This window comes from Rosa chinensis, chromosome 3 (assembly GCF_002994745.2).
Source record: "Rosa chinensis cultivar Old Blush chromosome 3, RchiOBHm-V2, whole genome shotgun sequence".
Classification (NCBI taxonomy): Eukaryota; Viridiplantae; Streptophyta; class Magnoliopsida; order Rosales; family Rosaceae; genus Rosa; species Rosa chinensis.
Window position 1 is genome coordinate 25,645,858 of NC_037090.1, and position 21,000 is coordinate 25,666,857.

Here is a 21,000-nt window from a genome sequence, read left to right on the forward strand (position 1 = left end):
AACCGAACCGGTTCGGTTCGGTTTTTGCCTTTTTGGTTTTTAGGGGTCAAAAACCGCTCAAAACCGAATCAAACCGGATTAAGAAAAACGACGTCGTTTTCTGTCTTATCTCAGAAACCCTTAAAATTTCGCGATATAAATACTCACTCTCACAGCCGCACGAGCCAAGTCTCTTCTGCGGTTCTGCAGCTTCTGCCTCTTTTCCTCTCTTCACAAGCAAGCTTATTATGCGCAATAGGAGGCTGGAGACGAGCCATGATTGTTTGGTGCAGTCGATCCTTATCTGTTATTGGATGAGCAAAACCATATGCTGCTGCTGAAACAATCCAAGCCTGAGGTAATAACACTCTGTGCTTCTCTAATTCGTTGCCAGAACACACTTGTTGTTTACTGAAATTTGTTCTTGATTTGGTTAGGGAAAAGAGGAGAGTGAAGAGCTGAAAAGCCTGGGCCTATTATATCGAAGTATGTATCATATTTGGATATCTTGTATCACGTCTTGTTCCTTTCCGAGCTTTGTTGCCAAGGAATGTTACTTGAACGAAAATTCAATTAAAGATTGTTCAATCGATATGATATTGTCGATGGTAATCCTAGATCTGTTTTGTTGGTGCAGAGATCGGTGTCTAAACTTCCTTTAGTTGGCCTCGTCAGGCCTGGGAAGTAGGTTTTCTCTGGGACTCTGGAAGACCAGAGGCTGATCTGGGCAAAAGGTGAAGCACCGATCAAAAAGAAACATACTACTGAATATGGCTCTAATTCTGTAACATAATTTTAGTTATAACTCAATAATTGTTTCACCATGTCATTTCAGGAGAAAGAGTCCAGATCTGATCATGTTCTGTGTGCAATTTCAAAGATTTAAGAGTGATCTGGAGTGGGCGCTACACTGCTACTGGTATTGCGTGCAAACTTAGGGAAGGAAGGTTCTTCCTATGCCCATTAAGCTTTATGTTCAGTCTTTGATTCTTTTACGGTGTTGTGGTTAGTTTAGAGTTCGTCCTATAATAGTCTTTACCCTTCTCATATCATATTTATCCAGACTGCAGTTCCTTATATCTTCAGTTTTGATGTGCTTTACATTCTTTTCCCAAGTACATAACTGCGGTGACATACATAAATATATATATATATATATATATATATATATAATATGGAGTTGGATCCTCATTATTCTTTCTTTCTTAAATGAACAAATGTATCACACGTACTCCTATTTATTTCTCATGTCTTTTGTCTTTTGTATTATGAAGTCTTTTAGTTATTATCATCAACTTGATTATTATATGTATTTTACTCGCAGGTATCCAACTTGATTATTATATGTATTTTACTCGCAGGAGCTGCTGAGATTGTTAATGATGGGTCTGAGCCTCTGAGGTGTTGTGCCAAATGAAAGGCTCATTGGGTTGACTGCTTCTTTCACAGGTAAAGTTTGCATATTTTTCTTCTTGATCTATGAATTTACATAATTATGTCTTGATTATTTGCAATTGATGATATTATTTTGTGGGTTGCAAGGAAGATGGAGTTGTTGGGATTGTTAAAGATGGTCTGAGGTGTTGTGCCGAATGAAAGGGTCTCGGTTGGGTTGACTGCTCCTTTCCCAGGTAAATCAATTGATTCTTTTGCTTTAGCAAAGTGATAAATATCTTTCCCCTATGATTACTTCCATTTTGTTATTATATAGAAATGGAGAAAGAGTTGCCTTTTTGTTTAATCTTCATAAGCCATCTTGAGGTTCCATGTAGAGCTATTGCTTACAATAACTTGTCCTACCTGTATATCCATTTTCAAGTTATCTACATGTTTAATCTTCATAAACCATCTTGAGGTTCCATGTATGTGGCCTTATCTATATTTCTGTTTGATAGTATGACATTTATGTGCTATTGCAGCCTAATAATAAGCTGGACTTTTTGAATAGTATGACATTTATGTGCTATTGCAGCCTAATAATAAGCTGGACTTTTTGAATGCAGGGCATTTTGGAGTCTTGTTAGAACTCCAAACCTTATATCTGGACTTTTTGAAACCCAGAAGAAGCATAAAGTAATTGGACGAACAGAACAGGGATTAATTTTTTTTGTTTTTATTTTTTATGTCTTTCAATTTTGTGTTGGTTAATGTTTTGCTCATTTGTCTTTTTATTTTTTTTATTATATCAAAAAGGCTCCAATGGCCTTGAATTCTTCCTAGTTTCCTGAGTAATTTTGTAAGTAGAAAATTGGGTGAGTAAGGGGTCTAAAAGGGCAGCAAAAAGAGAGAACTATAGCAATTGGAGTAATTTTTGTTAGTAGAAAATAGGGTGAGTAAGGGGCTTAGAAGGCTAGAAAAAGAGAGAGAACTAAATTATCGAATAGGCAGAGGGAAAAAAAACACCATTATTAAATAATTTTTAATTCCAAAAAAAAAAAAACCGAACTGAGACCTGACTGAACCGAACCAGACTGTCGATACGGGGCTCGGTTTTAGACTCAAAAATGGAAAATCGAACTGAACTGAAATATAAGTTTGGTTGTTGATTTGGGCTCAAAATTGAACCGATATGAAGCGAACCCACCCCTAGTAGTCGGTGGAAGAGAAGAAACGGAAAAAGACTGTGGCTGCTGCTGTTTTAGTGAATGGAAGAGGTTTAAAATAATTTAAAATAAACAGTGAACTTATGCTAGTATATGCCAAATTCAAGAGATTTTACATGAGTGTGTTGAGGAAGCGTGAATGGCACCGAAGACAATGCTCACCTAATTGGAAGAGATAGGTTGATCATGCAATTTAGGATTGAACTCCACAGTCAGATTATTATATAAATGCATGCACTAGCTAGCTGACCACCAAAACGTATTTGTTCTTTTTCAAATCTTCTTTTGATACAAGGATAGAGATGGAACTCACTTACTTTCTTGTTTTTTTGTTGTGTTTTTTGCCCACTCTACCAGCACAACAAAACCAACAAATTTACGATATTCTCTTTATGGTCCTACAGAATCCTTCGACCTTAAAAGGCAAGGCTCCCTGGGGCATACATGGTATTTGGGCAGAAAAACTTGATCCACTTGTAGGGCCATCTCCACAAAGGTATAAGTATGTGCCAGTTCAATCGTGTCAATCATTTCCTCCATTTGACCCTAAGGTAATTTTTTTGTTATTCATTTATTTCCTAAACAGTTCTTTTTTGAGGGATTTTGCATTCAAAATGCAATTTCATTCAATTTTACCTACCCTATGTTTAATAAATTATATATAATTATCTTTTACAATTTCTTCTTATCAGATTAGTCAAAAAATTACAAAGGCACTCGATAAAGCTTGGTCGAGTCTTTCGGCTACGTGGCCAAACGTTAAATTTTGGGAACATGAATATAACAAACACGGTTCATGTATCGTAGATTTATTACCAACTTCTACGGATTACCTAATGAAAGCACTTTACCTGTGGGAGCAACTCAAGTTTGACGAGGTGATGGGTAAGGGTAAGCAATTTGAGCCAAATACACTATACAAAACCGAGGATATTCTTAAGGGCATCAAAGTTTCACATAATGTTCGACCAGAATTGACCTGTATCGGTAATAAACTAACAGATGTTAGGTTTTGTCATACAAGAAATTGGGTATTGGTAGATTGCGAGGGCATCCAAACATCTTGTACAGGTCAAATTAAATATGTTAGGCAAGTGTAGGATTATATTGTTAGGGGAGTGCTGCCATCTCAAGACCTGTATTTTTTTTTTTTTGGTTTACAAAAAAACCCTAGGTATTTGTGCAATTCTGATTTAAAATTTGAAATAGAAAAATATAATTTTTTTTCCCTTCATGTCTGGTTTGGTGTTTCTTCAATTCAATGGAAAAAAGAAGATTTTGAATCTCCTTCAAGAACAATAAAATTTTACGAAAACTTCTTGAAGCAAATCCAAATTTCGGACGCATAATATTAAAAACCAAACAAGAATAAAACACTCTCGGCAGGATTCGAGCCCCCAGAATCGTCGGATTAGAAGTAAGACGCCTTATCCACTAGGCCACGAGCTTCCATGCTTGTAGAGCCAGGAAAGAACCAAACTGGGTGCTTATTTTATGTGTTTCCATTCAATTAATTAGGATGCGTAGCCCAACAAAGAGCTCTCGCAAAATTGGACTTTTGAGAGGAAAGGAAAGAGACCAAAGAGCAGAGACAGAGAGACAGAGATGGCAATGCCATGGGACATGACTCTTTGGATGGCCGAGATGGTCTGGTTGGCTCTCACCGGCTGGGTCTCCTCTTGCTTGACCGTTGCTGACGAGCTCGCCACCTCCCTCAGAACCGGAGATATCGGCCATTTCAATGTCGGCTGATATTTCCCGATCACTCCCTTCCTTATGCAAGTTGATTTGTGTTAGGTATTTCATTTCTTATTAGAGAATTGTAAAGCAATAGGCATGCGAGGCTTATCCACCAAATTACAGTCCCTGTGTTGGAGCTCAACCTCCAAAACCTTCATTTCCGATTGTCTAACTTTCATAAGATTGATAACTTTGCGACGCTCGCCAAGCCATCTAAGCGCAACAAAGCCCGCTTGAAACAACACCAAGAAGAACCCAGCTCGTTTGGATCGCTGTTCAGTACGATTACTGAGATTTTAGGGGCTGAAAATGTCACTGCGGATGAAACCCCATCTGGGTTTTTTATTTCCGAAAAAAAAAAACCCATCTTGGGGTTGGTGAGGTTGGGGAAGAGAGCACACCTTGCACAGCAACTCTTTGTGGAAATGATAAGGTTGATGCACCGGAAGAAAAGGAAGATGTAGCTGAAACTGATGTTAGCCCAGTAGTTCGTGAGGTTTCGAAGATTGTCAGGACGGAAGATGGTTTGGTTTTGATGGAGGAACGGTTAGATGAGTTGGGTTTTCAGTTAGATCCACAGATTGTTGACAAAGTTCTGAAGAGGTGCTTTAAAGTGCCACATTTGGGTTTAAGGTTCTTTGATTGGGTGGAGCTGAAAGAAGGGTTCTGTCACACAACCAAGACTTATAACACCGTGCTGTGTATAGCTGGGGTAGGGATGACATTTTAACCCATGGGTATGGGTACCCGTGGGTATTTATTCCATATGAATTTTTTTTTTATGGGTATGGGTACTCATTTATGAAGTTTGGGTGGGTATTTTATAAAATACCCATTATAGAAACGGGTGGGTATGGGTATTACCCACGGATACATAAAATTTACCCAATACCCAAACTCCATTCACTTCTCTTCTCTCTCTGATTCTTCTCTGCTCTCTCTCTGATTCTTCTCTCTCCTTTCAACCCAGCAATCTGGCCGGAGATTGGCTACTCCGGCATCTAGGGTTGAGAACGTGGTAGATTTCAATATGTAGTTTCAATTGTTACGAAATGTAGTTTCGATATATTGGCATAAATGGGGTTTGATCTGTGAGGATCAAGCCGTCCGATCTACTTGTAGATTTGATATATTGATCGTAGTATCACCTGTGATCCGACCGCTTGATCATCATATAATTGTTAAAAGACGATTCAAAAGGCTATCCATGAGGATCCGCCGGTTGGATTGTAGTATAATTTTGTGAGGATGATTCTACAGGTGATCAGGGACGATCCAACCGTTGGATCTTCATATAATTTTGAGAGGATGATCCTACCGGCGATCTGTGAGAATCTGACCGTTGGATCATTGTATAATTTTGTGAGGATGATTCTAAAGGCGATCCAGGACGATCCAACCGTTGGATCTTCGTATAATTTTGAAAGGATGATCCTAAGGGCGATCCATGAGGATCTGACCGTTGGATCTTAGTATAATTTTGAGAGGGTGATCCTAATGGGGATCCTTGAGGATCCGACCGTTGGATCGTAGTATAATTTTGTGAGGATGATTGTAAAGGCGATCTGGGACGATCCGACCGTTGGATCTTCATATAATTTTGAGAGGATGATTCTACATGCGATCTGGCACGATCTGACCGTTGGATCTCCGTATAATTTTGAGAGGATGATCCTAAGGCCGATTCGTGAGGATCTGACTATTGGATCGTCGTATGAGATTGTAAGGATGATTCTAAAGGCGATCTGGGACGATCCAACTGTTGGATCTTCATATAATTTTGAGAGGATGATCCTAAGGGCGATCCGTGAGGATCTGACCGTTGGATCATCGTATAGTTGTGAAAAGATGATTCAAAAGGCAATCCGTGAGGATCCGACTTTTGGATCATCGTATAATTGTGATTTGTATGCTAAGTTGAGACTATGCCTCATCAAAAAGCCCGCGGATCAAGTGGGCCGATGGAGGCCCGCCGGCCCTGAGGGCTAAAAGCCCGGCCCAGCCCGTTAAAAAGCCCGCAAAAGCCCGCTTCTGTGGGTAGTGGGCCGGCCCGCCAAAAGCCCGCAAAAACCCGACCTGGCCAGGAGGCCCTGCCCGCCAAAGGCAAGCTAAGCCAGGCCTGTAAAAGCCCGTAAAATATTATATATATATATATATATATGTAGATATTTGTGTGTGTGTTTATAAATATATATATATACACACACACACATATAGATTTATATTTGTGTGTGTGTGTTTATATATATATATATATATATATATAACTATAGTTTATTCCAGAGTCTAACTATAGTCGCGCCCCCAACGGAGGACGCAAGGAGCGAAACCCTAAAAGTAGAGACAATTTTGGACGTTCTGGTCCATATTCTCGCCCTAAAGAGGAAGGAAATCACATAGAGAGGCGTGCACAAAACTGTGGAGGTCAACGTATGAAGAGAGAGAGAGGCGGAGCCTCCGACCATGGTGGTAACGCCACCAAGAGCAATGGTCGTCCAAATCGCGCCCCAAAGGCACCTCGATCAAGGGAGCCTGACCATAATGATGTTTGTTTTCGATGTGGATCAACTAAACATTGGGCCAAAGCATGTAAAGCACCCCACAATGTTGCAAACGCATACAAGACGTATCGTGAAGCAAGAGAAGCAAATTACATGGAACAAGAAGATCAAGATGGCGACCTCGATCTAAGGGTGGAAGACTACAAGAATCAAGACCCAGAAACTGGCAATTTTGATTAAGTCTTTTTAATTTCCAAGAGATGTAGGCAATTGCCATATTATTCTTAGTAGATGCCAATGGCTTAACCTTTCTTCAAAGTAGGCGTACTCCTTGTAAGTGTGTTGTCTAGGAAAGTTTTGAGATTAGTGGTACTTAAGCGAGCTTTGCTCCACTGACATCTCTCTACTCACCTGGTCACATTTGCATTGAAATTACCGAAAGGAGTTGGATGACTACCATTGTTTTGCATTAGCTAGTCTATTGGATTAGATTTTCTTTGGTTAAATAAACGATGATGTAATTCCGTTTGGCTTATTAATAAAAGTTGAGTTCCTTTCTTTATAACTCCTTTTTAAACACGAGCTTTTCTTTTAGGAATGGATGAACTACAATGTCTTGCGGATAGTGTGACTACGCACCCCATTCTACGACATAGGCAATTATTCTTAGAGATGTTGCCTACATATTCCTTTGTGACTACGATGGCTGGGCCATTAGGTTTAGTTCAAGGACATAGAATGGCCAAATTTCTATTGCCAAATGGCACCTTGATTAAAGTCACTGAAGCTCTCTACGCTCCTAAGGCAAATCGAACCTTATTGAGCTTCAAAGATATAAGAGCCACAGATTCCAGGCGGAAACGCATAATGACAAAGGAAAAGAGTTCTTTTGCATTACCTCTAATGATTGCAGACGAAAGCGCATCTTAGAGAAGCTTATGTGTCAATCTAGTGGACTTTATGTCACTACAATTCGACCTATTGAATCCAATAATGTCATAAGAGAAGATCTCTTGGATTCAGACACATATTGTCTTTGGCATGACTGACTAGGACATCCTGGTTGTGATATGATACTCCGTATACTAAAGACTTCACACGGACCGTATACTAAAGACTTCACACGGACATCCATTCTTCAGAGTGAGAAGAAGCAAGAATCGAATATTAATTCCTAGACTTAGCAAGACCACAACAATTGCAGCATATGGCGCAGCAGCCGTCTTGGGGCGTCATAGGGCCGCCAAAGTCCCATGTGATGACACCACCAAAGGCGCCAACCATGAGCATGACGCCATGGTTGTTCCTCCCAATGGCCATGACGCCATGGTGGGAGATGTAGTCACATACTTTGCTACTAATAGTGCTACAGAAGCTCAGACCCAACCAAAATCCTCATTAGTTGCTTCTAAGGCCCCTCGCTCCTTTTGCAAAGCCTGTTCCTTCAGGAAATTAGGACCGAGACCGTCCTACGCAAAGGATCCTAAAATACTCATTCCGTTCTTACAGAGAATCCAAGGGGATATCTGTGGACCAATTCAACCATCATGCGGACCTTTTAAATACTTTATGGTATTGGTTGATGCGTCGACACGCTGGTCACATGTCTCGCTATTGTCCACTCGAAATGCTGCTTATGCTAAACTCCTTGCCTAGATTATCCATCTACGGGCTCACTACCCTGACCATCCCATTAAGTCAATTAGACTTGATAATGCTGGGGAGTTTACATCGAAAATGTTTGATGACTGTTGCATGTCACTGGGGATTGATGTAGAGCATCCAGTTCCCCATGTTCATACCCAAAATGGTCTCGCAGAAGCCGCTATCAAACGATTACAGCTGATAGCGCGAACATTGGTTTTGCGCACCAATCTCCCTGTTTCTGCATGGGGATATGCAATATTGCATGCAGCGACTCTAATTCGTCTACTACCCACTGCCACCCAATCTTTCTTTGCGTTACAGCTAGTGACTGGGTACGAGCCTGATATCTCGCACTTACGCATTTTTGGGTGTGCCATCTATGTGCCTATTACGCCGCCACAGCGTACTAAGATAGGTCCACAACGACGAATGGGCATCTATGTTGGCTATGAATCTCCAACTATCGTCCGCCACCTGGAATCCTTGGCAGGCGATCTTTTTACAGTAAGATTTGCGGATTGTCACTTTGATGAGACAGTCTTCCCATCGTTAAGAACACAGATGTTCAACAGGATTGACAGGAGTTGTCGTGGTCTGTCCCCACTATGTCTCATCTAGATACCCGTACCGCACAGTCCGAACTTGAAGTGCGACGAATAATCGAGCTCCAGAACGTAGCAGACACTCTGCCTGATGCGTTTTCTGATGTTTCCAAAGTGACGAGATCACACATACCTGCTGCAAACGTGTCTGCAAGGATCGATGTCCCAAATACTGGACATAACGCCACTCTTGTGACACCAGGAGGGGCGCCATTGCCCAGCATGGAAATGATGTGGCGTCTATGGCCGCAGGTCCCGCAAGGAAGAGCGGTAGACCAATTGGTTCGAAGGATACTCGCCCTAGAAAGAGAGCGAATAAGGCACAAACAAATCCTTTGATCATCGATACTCAAAATCCGTCCCATGAGAATGTTTAGGATTATGATTATGTCCAAGAGACATCATTGAGGGACGCCTCAATGTCAGAACCTATCCCTGAGAACGTAGAGATCTCTGTGAATTACACTAGTCTACATGGGATGTGGGAAAGAAATTCCATCATCATTGATGATGTATTCGCGTATTCAATGGCATGTGAGATTATTGAGACCGATGACATCGAACCACGCTCCGTTGATGAATGCCAACGTAGAGCTGATTGGCCAAAATGGAAAGGTGTGATCCACGCAGAACTTGATTCTCTAGCGAAAAGAGCGGTATTTGGTAAAGTCGTACCAATACCACCCAACACCAAACCAGTTGGTCACAAATGGATATTCGTTAGAAAGCGTAATGAGAGAAACGAGATTGTAAGGTACAAAGCTCGCCTTGTGGCGCAAGGCTTCTCACAACGCCCTGGAATCGACTACGAGGAGACATATTCTCCGGTAATGGACGTCATAACGTTCCGCTACCTTGTCAGTTTGGTAGTTTCCGAAAAACTGAACATGCAGCTTATGGATGTGGTTACTGCGTATCTATATGGGGATCTTGATACAAAGATATATATGAAGATTCTAGATGGAATTCAGTTACCCAAATCAAGTGGCTCTAAACCACGGAGCGCGTTTGCTATAAGGTTGAAACGATCACTATATGGATTGAAACAATCCGGATGGATGTGGTATAACCATCTAAGTGACTACTTGATTGGAAAGGGATATGTCAATAATGAACTATGCCCATGTGTGTTCATAAAAAGGATAAGTTCCGGATTTGCAATAGTAGCGGTTTATGTCGATGAGAATACACAGCGATTTTCCCTCAAATTCTGATTCCCTAAAACTGATACATCATTATTTATATAAAGTAATTAATTACAATAATAAGTTTATTAGTAACTTTAGAATTAATAAGATTGTTAATAGATTCTAATCTTTTTTTTTTTTTTTTTGAAGAGGTTTGGAACGCCTAGCCAGACTGGGAGGCTCAGCCCCACTCCTGAATATTTTAATAATTGAATGATGATTCTACTCTGAGGGGGACATATAACCTTCATCTCGAGTACTACTACAAAAATCCTCATAGAGGACATCCTGGATAATCACAGGTGCCTCCTCTAACCAATACTTATCCAAGTAAGCAGAACTAGCAATGTACGCTATCCTATGAGTTACACCATTTGCTTCACGGTAAATGGATTGCAAGGTACCAAAAGGAATAGCCCTCAAGTAGTCTTTACAATCCTCAACAATATTTCCAACATCTGACAGGTCCTCTAGGTCTCCCTTTAATGCAGATACAACCGCTGCATAATCCGTCTCAATATCGACATGGGACATGCCTTGGTGTATACAAGTAACATGCCTACTCTCATAGCCTCTAACTCCATATGTAAAGCAGAAAGAGTAAAGGGAAATGGACGTGCAATAGTAGCTAAGAAAGTACTATTTTTGTCTCTGATAACTGCCCCAACTCCTCCTTGATTAGATTCTATTCCTGTTACAATATGGATATTGTATTTGCATCTATATTGATTAGGGAAACTTAATATACTTGAATGTAATTATAAAGGTTTATTTTTTATTTTTTTGGACACAAATAACATCATTATATAGATTCATGACAAACTTTTTTTGGACATCTCCTGATGAAAATTATCGATACCACGTATTTTTTCCATCGAATATTTGTTCGTGTGTTGAATGTTGATTGTGTCTGACACAATCCACGTCAATAAATTTTTTTTATTGGTCCACGTTTTCACCAATTTTGTTTGTGAATGGTACTTGTGATATAGATAATTTCTAAGAAGGTGAACTCGTATTGCATATGCTAGGAATTGAATTTCGAGAATGTTTCGGCAAGTTTAATCCACCATGACAGTGATTGTTGAGATTGATTGGGTGGAGCTAGAAGAAGTGTGCCGCGTGCATGTGATTAACAAATATATAGTATAAGGTCATTTTGGTGACCTTATTTTGTAACGGCCTTAATTTCTTCTACTGATCGACTATATTCATACCAAAATGCCTGTGTTTCTGTGGTGTAATTGTAATACCCCGAAAAATCCAAATTAAATTCCATGGATTTGTATATTTGATTTTACGGTAATAGGAGCGAGTGCGAAGCTTGGAGAAGTTGTGGAAGTAGTTCGAACGGTTTTATTTCGAAATCGAACGTTATTTAGGGGCGGTCTCAAAAAGTGACTTTTTATGCGTACCGAATTTGAGAAAATTTCCTTCATGAAAGATGTAGAGCTTGTCGATACGATCGCGTGCATATGTGGAACGCAATATTCGGAGTTCGTATGAATAAGTTATGAATATTTGAAATTTGGGATTTTTCTATAAATAGGGAAATTTTCTGATTTTTTTCATAAGGACGAAAAAAATCTGTTTTTGCGGAACAGTCCCTCCCCCCCTCTCTCTCTCTCGCTCGAAACCCGTCCCAGGCCGGCAGACCCGCCGACCCGACCCGGGGATTTCTCCCCCCTCCGGCCTCCTTCGGCCCCGGACCCGGGCTCCCCTGGGATCGCCGCCCCACGCCGAGCCTCCCTCCGGTGTTGGTTTGCTTCGCCGCTGCCCCCAGACGTGGATCGAAGGAGCCCAGACGAGAGAATCGGACCCGGCCGGAAAACCACTTTTCCGGCGATGCATGGGCCGATCCTTCCCATTTTCGTGATCTCCTCCTCCCCCTGATCGTCCCCATGTAAGTCTTTCATCACGATTTTGTGTATAGAACGCTAGATCATGGTTTGACTTTTTCGACGGTTCTGATTGAATCTGGGTTTGGATCAGACGCTCCAGATTAATCCAAACTTCAAAGCTTGATCTAGGGCGATCTAGACCGAATCTCGCTTAGCTCCAGGTATGAAAGTTGATCACCCTTTTATTTTGAAGAAGTTTGTAGTTGACGACTTTTGCATCGGAGGTGGTTGGCCCGGCGTTGACCGCCGGTTTGACCGCCGCTTGTGGCGGCGCGTGGCGGCGCGTCCAGCCGTATTTTTGTGTTCTGTTTTCAGTTTATTCATCTATGCATCCATACGAGCGTTTTGATATATTATATGATTATTTTAGAAAAAGTTGATAAATAGTGGATTTACGTTTTGACGTTACTATTTAACGTTTTTACGTTTTATCTTCGGTTTACGATCTGTGAAGATCAGACCATCGGTTTTACTTCAAATTTTAATATGATGATCGTATGACTGTCCCGATGACTTTGTGAGGTCACGGGCGAAGATCCGACCGTTGGATCTTCGTATAATTGTGAAATAGTGATTCGGAAGGCGATTCATGAGAATCCGACCGTCGGATTTTCATGAAATTTTGTGGAGATGTTTATAAGGACGATTCAGGAAGATCCGACCGTTGGATCTTCGTGATAATTTTGGAGGATGATCCTAAGGGCGATCCGTGAGGATCCGACCGTTGGATCATCATATAATTTCGATCCGACCGTTGGATCGTCTTTATTTTCGAATCCGACCGTTGGATCGTCTTTATTTTCGAATCCGACCGTTGGATCGTCGTTTAAGGTTATTTCGTGTTTCGTTTACTAAGCAAAGACCATACTTGATTAGGTACTTGACGGTTTGAGTTGACGAGCGTTCGGAATATTGATATATTCGACTTTTTAGAAGACGCAGCTGGATTAGAGGTGAGTAAACCTCACATGGTTCATATTACGAACCGAATAAATTTAATTACTCTATTTTTTTGTGGAAATTGTGTGAAAATATTTATGGAATAAATATTTGTTTTAAATCATATGGACTTGATCAACTACGGTCCATGGGTAAGTAAAATGATTTTATTATACAAAAGAATTTCACGGTTTTTATACTTAAACTATAGTTGGTATTAGTAGTCATTCCTGAGCGGATGATTACGTATATATATATTTACGTGAAATATATATATGTTGATTGGCGTGTGATTGATATGATGAAATGATTGAGAATTGTTGAATAATCTCCCATTTAATCTCCCATTTAATTGTTGAATAATGAAATGTTGAATAATGTTGTGTAAGCTATTTAATTGTTGAATAATGAAATGTTGATCATGTGATGTGAAAGCTATTTTATATGGCCAATTATGAATATGTGGAAATTATTTTAAGAAGTAAAGAATTGTCTTGAAATAATATGTCTCTTTATATGGGTGTACATATACATTTATACAATCTAAAACCTATAAAGATTGTATGTTGAGAAATTGATTATGGCTGAAAAATATAATTATGAAGCCGGGTGATTACAACAACCCCGTGTTTAAGTGAATTACTGGTAAATGTGCTTTGTGGTGCTTCGTGGTTATTCTTCGTGGGGGTGCTGCGTGGTTATGCTTCGTGGGGGTGCTGCGTGGTTGTTAAGCTGTGGGCCCTAGTCCCTTCAGATAGTGCACTATTATACTCTTAGGAAGGGTGCTTACTTTGAGTATACATGCCTTGGTTGTGTCCTTGGTATGCTGCGGCTTACCCGTACTTTGGGAATAGTACGTCGGTCCCTAGTACGTGGATTTGTGATTTGATACCAGTCAACCTGGTTGTCCCATGCTATGGGAATAGTACGTCGGTCCCTAGCATGTGGATTTGTGACTTGTTACCAGTTAATCTGAAAATTCACTAAAAAGACTGAAATTGATCAAATATCTATCCATGATATATTTTGAATATGTGAAGGTGTTATGTGAAATTGATCAAATATCTATCCATGATATATTTTGAATATGTGAAGGTGTTATGTGAAATTGATCAAATATCTATCTATGATATATTTTGAATATGTGAAGGTGTTATGTGAAATTGATCAAATATCTATCCATGATATATTTCGAATATGTGAAGGTGTTGGTAAAAAGAAAATTAAGTATGCATTGCTTTAATGTTATTTCACATATTAATGATGCAATATTTGCTGATTGAGTTTTAAAAGAGAGTATCGAAAAATACCTACTTTTATGTTATATGATTTTTGGAGTTATCTTGTGAGTGTGTTGATTGTTTACTTGAGTTATAATAATTGTAATTAAATAAATCAACAGTTCTTTCTTGTTTACTCACGAGCTTTGCAAAAAGCTTACCGGGTTTGGTGTTGTTGCAATCCCGGTACACTATTCAAATTGTGTAGCGGGTAATCTCACAGGTCAGGAGAATCAGGCAGTGATCGTGCAGTTTAGAGTACTAGTATTAGATTTACAGCAATTATTTTGTGAGGAGAATTATACTCATTTGAGTTTTACAATTTGATTTGGTGAGAGTGTGCTGTAATAAGTAGCTCGAGGATTTGGTTTATGTAATACTAAGAGGTGTAAACTAGTGGTTGTTTCTGAGAGAAAAATTCAGAACGTTATTTGTATTGTTATTAGTCATGTTCCAGATTTGAATCCTTATTTCAAAATTCGGGGTGTGACAGTAATCAAGATGATGTAAGCCAACAGATCGAATCACGGGTTGATACCTTACTATCACTATTACCTCTTGTCAACCTGTCAAGATGAGCAAAGGTCAGGGGTTAGACCGGGGTTGCCGCCCTAAGTCAGTATTGATATAAGATGTTGACAACTAGGAAAGGGATAGTAGACACTTATTTTTAGATGGCATTGGAGATGTCTATTTATAATGAGTTCGGGGAATGGGGTTCTTGTCAACTTGTCAAGACGAGCAAAAGTCAGGGGGTAGACCAGAGTTGTCGGCCTATAACTCTCTGATGCCTAAATCAGTATCGATATAAGATGTTGACAATTAGGAATGAGATAATGGACACTTACTTTTAGATGGCAATGGAGATGTTTATTTATAATGAGTTTAGGGAACAGGGTTCCTCTCATTTCCAATGTGGGGAGGTTTGGGCTTCTCGATATAGCAAGCATGAGCTTGCTCGTTTGGGAGTAAGTGGGACATGCATCTGTGTGAGGTATCGGCATCCTGCCTGAGTGTTGTTGGGGGTGTTTTCTAGTGGCAAGTGAGCCTTGTATTTCTGATATTCATGCCTGAAAAGTATATGGTATAAACGACGTGTTTAAGCAAGAGACTTTTAAAGGATCTCCAGCTGTTATGTCAAATGACAGCTACAATCGTTACTAGACTAAAGCTTGCTTCTTCAATACATATGTTGACTTGCACTTGCACTAATATAAACATACGACTGGACAACATCAAATGCAGTTTTTGGTCACTTTGGTGAAATGTTGACCACAAATATCAAGGGTTTGAATTGTATATTAGGTGCTCGGTCACAAACAAAAGGACGAAGAAGATAAAAATAATTATTGTAAAATGCCAATTGTCATGTTAGCTTTCAAATTCAAATTTAACCCAAAAAATTTGATATCTCTACTAAATATGCTCTTAATGTCTAGTTTTGAACTTGGATATACTTCGGTCATTTATTTTCATTTAAACAAAAAAATCTGAATCTAGCAACTGAAAATTGCAAATACCACGGCGGATCTGACTATGTGTGAGTCAGCAGAATTATTTTGAAAATTTGAAAAAATTGATTTTGAAACGTAAAATTTAAATTTAAAAGGGCCTTAACGATTACGGAATATAATTCGAAAAATTTAAATTAGAAACGTAGCCTTGCCATGTGTGGCCAAATCATCAAACTATGTCAAGCACCCAAAAATACCCCTACCATTTCCTAAAATCACATCAACCTCGTTCCCATTTCAGCTACACCATTTCCGTAATTTTTCACAAAACGAAGGGTTTAGTTTTGGCGGATCCAATCAATGCCAAAGATGAAGCCAAAATTAATTCCAGTAACTCCTATAAATTTCGCGGACAAAAATTCGCAATTTAGGGTTTACTCCACAACAAAAATGAAAGCTTCAGTCAAATTCCGGGAGGACCAGAAGCCATTGCTGAGGGCCAAAGTGCCCCTCAGCATCTTGGGCTTGCCGTTCCAATCGGGAATCGTGGCCGGCGAGTCCAAGGAGCTCACTCTCAACCTCGGCACCTTCTTCGAATCCGGGCCGTCGGTTCGGGTCGCCTACCGCCCCAACGACGCGTGGAACCCCTTCTCCGTCGTCGTCAAGACCGGCACCGGCTCCTTCGGCTCTCCGTTCAACAGCTCCATGCTGATGAGCGCCGAATTCAATCTGCTCGGCCGCGGAAGCAACCCTAGCTTCATGCTCCACTTCAAGCCTCGGTTTGGGGACTTCTCCGTCAAGAAGTCGTCGCAGTCCTCGGCCCTGGATAAGATGCTGGGCTCGCAAGACGGCGTCGTTTCCGGGGAGAATCCGTCGATCAAGGTCGTGGAGGCGCCGGCCGTGGACGGATTGTTTCCCGGGAAGAAGATTACGGTTTTGCCCTTCGAGAGAGCTGCCTCCGGTGCCGTCTCCGGTCTGTTCTCCGGGATGGAGGTGTCGGCGAGGACGTCGATGCCGGTGAGGAACCGGGCCGTGGTGAGCTTGCGGTGGGGAGTGAGGGTCCCGGCGGAGCTGAAGAGCGGGGATTATCGGACGGCGGGGATTGCGTTTCAGAAAATCCCGTTCCTGGTGATGAACAAGATCGGGATCGAGCACGTGGACGGTGGGGATTCGAAGGGAAGCAGCAACACAAATGCCGGTGCTGCGGCGTTGACGTTTCCGGGAAATGTGGAGGTAGCGGAGGCTTGTTTCACTGTGAAGCGTCAGTTGGAGGCTTTACAGAGCGAGAATGGGTTGCTGAGAAAAGCTGTGGAGGATCTGCGGCAAGAAATCGCCGGAGGGAGTTTCAATTCGGGGAAGTACCGTGGAATGGAGAGGAGTAGTGGGAATTGGGGCTCCAGCAACAATGACAAGAAATCGCAAGAGGGAGATGTGAGTGAGGAGTTGAAGAAGGCTCTAATGGGTGCTTGAATCTGCCGAAAATTCAGTTATAGGTTCTTTACCAGATTGGTAATGCTATTTGGTGCATTTATAAGAACTTTTTTGTTGTTGTTGCTTGGTATTAAGGTGGTGGGTGTACATTACTGCATAATAAGGGTAGGGGTGGTGATAGCAATGATTTTTGGATCAAAATTATGATATTTATATGCTTTTGGTTAGTTATGCAATAGCTTGTGCTTGTAGCCTTGATTTAGTTTGATAAAACAGTTTGGTCATATTACTCAGAAGTTTGTTTGCTATGTGTAAATGCTGAAATCCAATTGCATACCCTCCAGGCTAATATGACTTATTTGGTCTCTTGTATTTTTGAGTTTTACTTTCAGTCCATGTTTTGTTCCAGTGTTCCATCAATAATACTCCAAGAGTCCACAAATCTAATGGCTGGTGCTATAATTTGGGGATATATTAAATTTGCAGATGATTTCTGAGAATTCTACGGAGGGTTGAATTTATCTCTACATCTTCTCCAGCTCTACCCTGCTCTCTAAATGCTGCCCCTCTTGCAGTATGGAGTAGAGGGTCGGGGGCACGTACGGAGGCTCCTTTGTTCCTTCTTCCTATTCTCCAGTCTTCTCTGTTATATTCAAACACTAACCTTGTAAATCCCAGTTCAAGTTTGAAATTTTGAAGGTAAATTTGGTAAAACCATTGAACGACTTGGATACGCCTAAGCCCAACCACCCGGATGTCAAACTGGGTCAAAATTAGAAGAAGGTCAAGCCCAAGATCATTCCAAGTGATCATCCCCAGATTAGAAAAGCGTGATCTTTGGGCTCTTTGCAGGAATGTGGTCATGACTGAAGAGAAGAAATGTGAGTTTCACTCAGAAACACCTCAATTGCAGTTAGACAATGTCATTATGTCAACGATAGATGTCGTTTTGCCTCTCTTCTTCTCCTTCTTCTTCTAAGCCCTCTATCCTTCGCTAGCCCATTGTTGGGTCTTTGTTTGTAAGTTTATGAGTAAGAAAACAAATTGTTTCACCGCCAAAAAAAAAAATTATATAATTCAAATTTCAATGCATGCAACCTTGATGTCAGTTTGTCTTTAACATTTAAGTAAGTGCAGTACTTGGTTGCTCTAAGGAGAATCAAATCAAATAATGTTGCCATCTGAAATGCCATTTTGTTAGAGCAAGTCCACCGGTTCCTCTTTAATCGGGCAAAGCATGGATTTGCTGAGGTGGTGATCGGGCAAGAAAAAAAAATCTCTTCCACCAGCAGAAGCTTGACCGGGCAAAGGATGACATTTCTTGACTTCAGTCAAGAAAAAAGGCAAGAGGATGACATTTTCCTTACCCAGCCAAGGCCTGTGCCAGCTCGGCTCACACCCAAACGTGGGTGATGTCTGCGGAGAGAGAAGAGGTGAGGCGACCTCGGGGGCAGCAGCAAGGAGAAACTGAAGCAGCAACAGCAAGCAGACCCGCCTAGGGTTGCTTCGATCTCGGCCTGGGGCAGCGTCTGGGCGGGCTGACGCCACGGAGCGGCCGGACGAGGTGAGGCGACCTCGGGGGGGCCGGGTCCTTGGCCGGAGGACGGAGAAAAATCTGGGTCGGGTCGGACGAAACCCGCCAGGTCTGGTGCAGCTGCGAGAGAGAGAACCGGAGGGGGGGGGGAGAAAGAAAAAAAGAAAAATGAAACAAAATAGAATATTTTTTTTTTGCTATTTATAGAAAATTTTCAGATTTCAAAAATTCATAATAAATTCATACGAACTCCGAATATTGAGTTCCATGTATGCACGAGATCGTATCGACGAACTCTACAACTTTTATGAAGGAAGTTTTCCCAAATTCCTAATGTATAAAAAGTCAATTTTCACGACCCCTAAATAACGTAAAAGTGGATGAACAGTTTGACTGGTCAAGAAAAAAAAGGGTGTAAACCCATGTCCAGTGGCAGTGAACAGTATCTTGACTGGTCGAATTCTTGACTTCTCGACCTTGACATTTCTTGACTACGGATGAACTTGCTCTAAGAGCAAGTTCACGGGGCTATGTTTTGCTTGGGCACCACGTCATTTGGTAGCTTGGGACACCAGATTTTCACTATTCCTCCTTCCACCGGATCTGGGGCAAGAGCACAGTGGGAGGCCCAGGACAGCAGCTCGGGTAGGAGGGTGACTGAGCCTGTGACCCAGGTTGCCACGCTGACCCAAAAAGAAGAGGAGAGGGGAGACGCCCCAGGACCCAAAAGTGCATGGCAGTCGCTTGTCCTCTAGCGGAAACAAGGCTGCAGTGCGTGGGAATGGGGATTTTGTCAGGTTGTGGCATGTGGGTGGGTGACGTGGCCTGTAGCCATTGGAAGCCTTGAAAATGTGAAGCCAACGGTCCACAAATCTGGACCATTAGTTTTAATTATGAATGGGATCTAATGGTGAATGATTAAGGAGTTAGATAAGGTTAATATATATATATATATATATATATATATATATATATATATAGTAATTAGTAACTGTTAGATTACAACGGTAACCAAAATTTCCTATAAATAAATTGTCGGTGGTGTACATGTGATAAAAGTGTCGGTAGAGTTATAAGAAAAAAAAATCGTCGGAAATTGAGTCGTTGGTGGATATATCATTTTTCTACCCATAAAATTTTATTTGGTTGGATTTCTAAAATGTTCATTAGTATTTATTTACATCATACATTTCTTATTTACACAAAAAAAAAAATATATTAGATGAACAGTGACCCTGACCCAACGGGTGGAAGCAAAGATCCAGTCATCCAGTGGCAGTGAATAGTTCCTGCCCTGGTGATCGTGACCTGGTGACCCAACTGGTGAACTTGCTCTAAAAGGGTCGTAGTTATCTATACTTTGGCCCAAATTTTTTTTCACCAAAAAAATTAAATCAAGCGCTATTTTCTTTTTATAAAAATACTTGCACTAAGTTTTGTTCTTTTGTGCATAACTCTAGAGTCTGGTAACTCGTACGAGTTCCCAAGAAGAAGGTTCTTGGTTAATTGAGATTAACCTACCCCGTTGTTGGTGGTTATGGCTCGACTTCCCCTAATGCAAGGCTAAAAGTTTTAAGTACTTTCGGGCGATGATGTACATCATTTGAATTGACTCTCAATTGCACCATAATTGAGTGTGTAGGTTTTGGTCAACATTTAGGAAATCAAGCTACAAGCCACAAGCACAAGCTATTGCATAAGTAGCATAACTAAATCAAGAAGTTAAGCATCTAGGACTTAAGTTGTCAAATAGGGATCATTGTTTGAAAATTTACCTTACCATAAGTGGCTGCCCAAGATTTAAATGAGCGGTGCTTATCAAGTTTGACTTCCGGATACTTCTGTAGCACGGGGTTCAGGTTTTATGTCCCCCCCGTTGCAAAACTATTCTATTAATATAATAAAGGGAACCGGGCGTGGGGCTGAGCCTCCCAGCTAGGCTGGGTTCCAAACCCCTTTCAAAAAAAAAAAAAAAAAAAAAAAAAAAAAGATTTGAAAGGAACAAAAAAAAAAAAAAAGCTATGTTTTTTTAATTGAAAATATGTACGGCTTTGATTTTATTAGATATTTAAAAAGAAAAAAAAGAACTCAAAGCACATTATTTGGTAAATGCTAATTTGAACAATTTGGTGAGTAGACTTTGGGCCGTACGAATACTTATGATCCAAGGGAAGAATGATATATACGTCGGATAAAAACCAA

At 40.8% G+C, this 21,000-nt stretch overlaps 1 protein-coding gene and 2 long non-coding RNA genes across 14 annotated transcripts; all 3 read left to right on the plus strand.

The window, feature by feature from the left end:
• The first annotated feature begins 167 nt into the window (after positions 1–167).
• On the plus strand, positions 168–3,644 carry LOC112191498. Of its 12 annotated transcripts, none has more exons than XR_002932973.2 (8): positions 168–337; positions 417–465; positions 617–713; positions 815–926; positions 1,304–1,428; positions 1,522–1,610; positions 1,983–3,133; positions 3,275–3,644. It is a non-coding gene; the product is annotated as an uncharacterized LOC112191498 (long non-coding RNA). The 12 variants fall into 12 exon arrangements; XR_002932977.2 differs by having other exon boundaries at positions 1,526–1,610; XR_002932975.2 differs by having other exon boundaries at positions 1,341–1,428.
• Positions 3,645–13,051: 9,407 nt separating this feature from the next.
• Positions 13,052–14,783, plus strand: LOC112192769. Its single transcript, XR_005808839.1, has 2 exons — positions 13,052–13,113; positions 14,588–14,783. It is a non-coding gene; the product is annotated as an uncharacterized LOC112192769 (long non-coding RNA).
• Positions 14,784–16,232: 1,449 nt separating this feature from the next.
• On the plus strand, positions 16,233–17,636 carry LOC112192768. The gene has a single exon (XM_024332638.2). The coding sequence runs from the start codon at positions 16,284–16,286 to the stop codon at positions 17,301–17,303; it is 1,020 nt and encodes a 339-aa protein (XP_024188406.1). The 5' UTR covers positions 16,233–16,283; the 3' UTR covers positions 17,304–17,636.
• The last annotated feature ends 3,364 nt before the right edge of the window (positions 17,637–21,000 follow it).

Coding starts and splice junctions, on each gene's coding strand:
- LOC112192768 (XM_024332638.2), top strand. CDS start 16,284: ATGAAAGCTTCAGTCAAATTCCGGGAGGACCAGAAGCCATTGCTGAGG.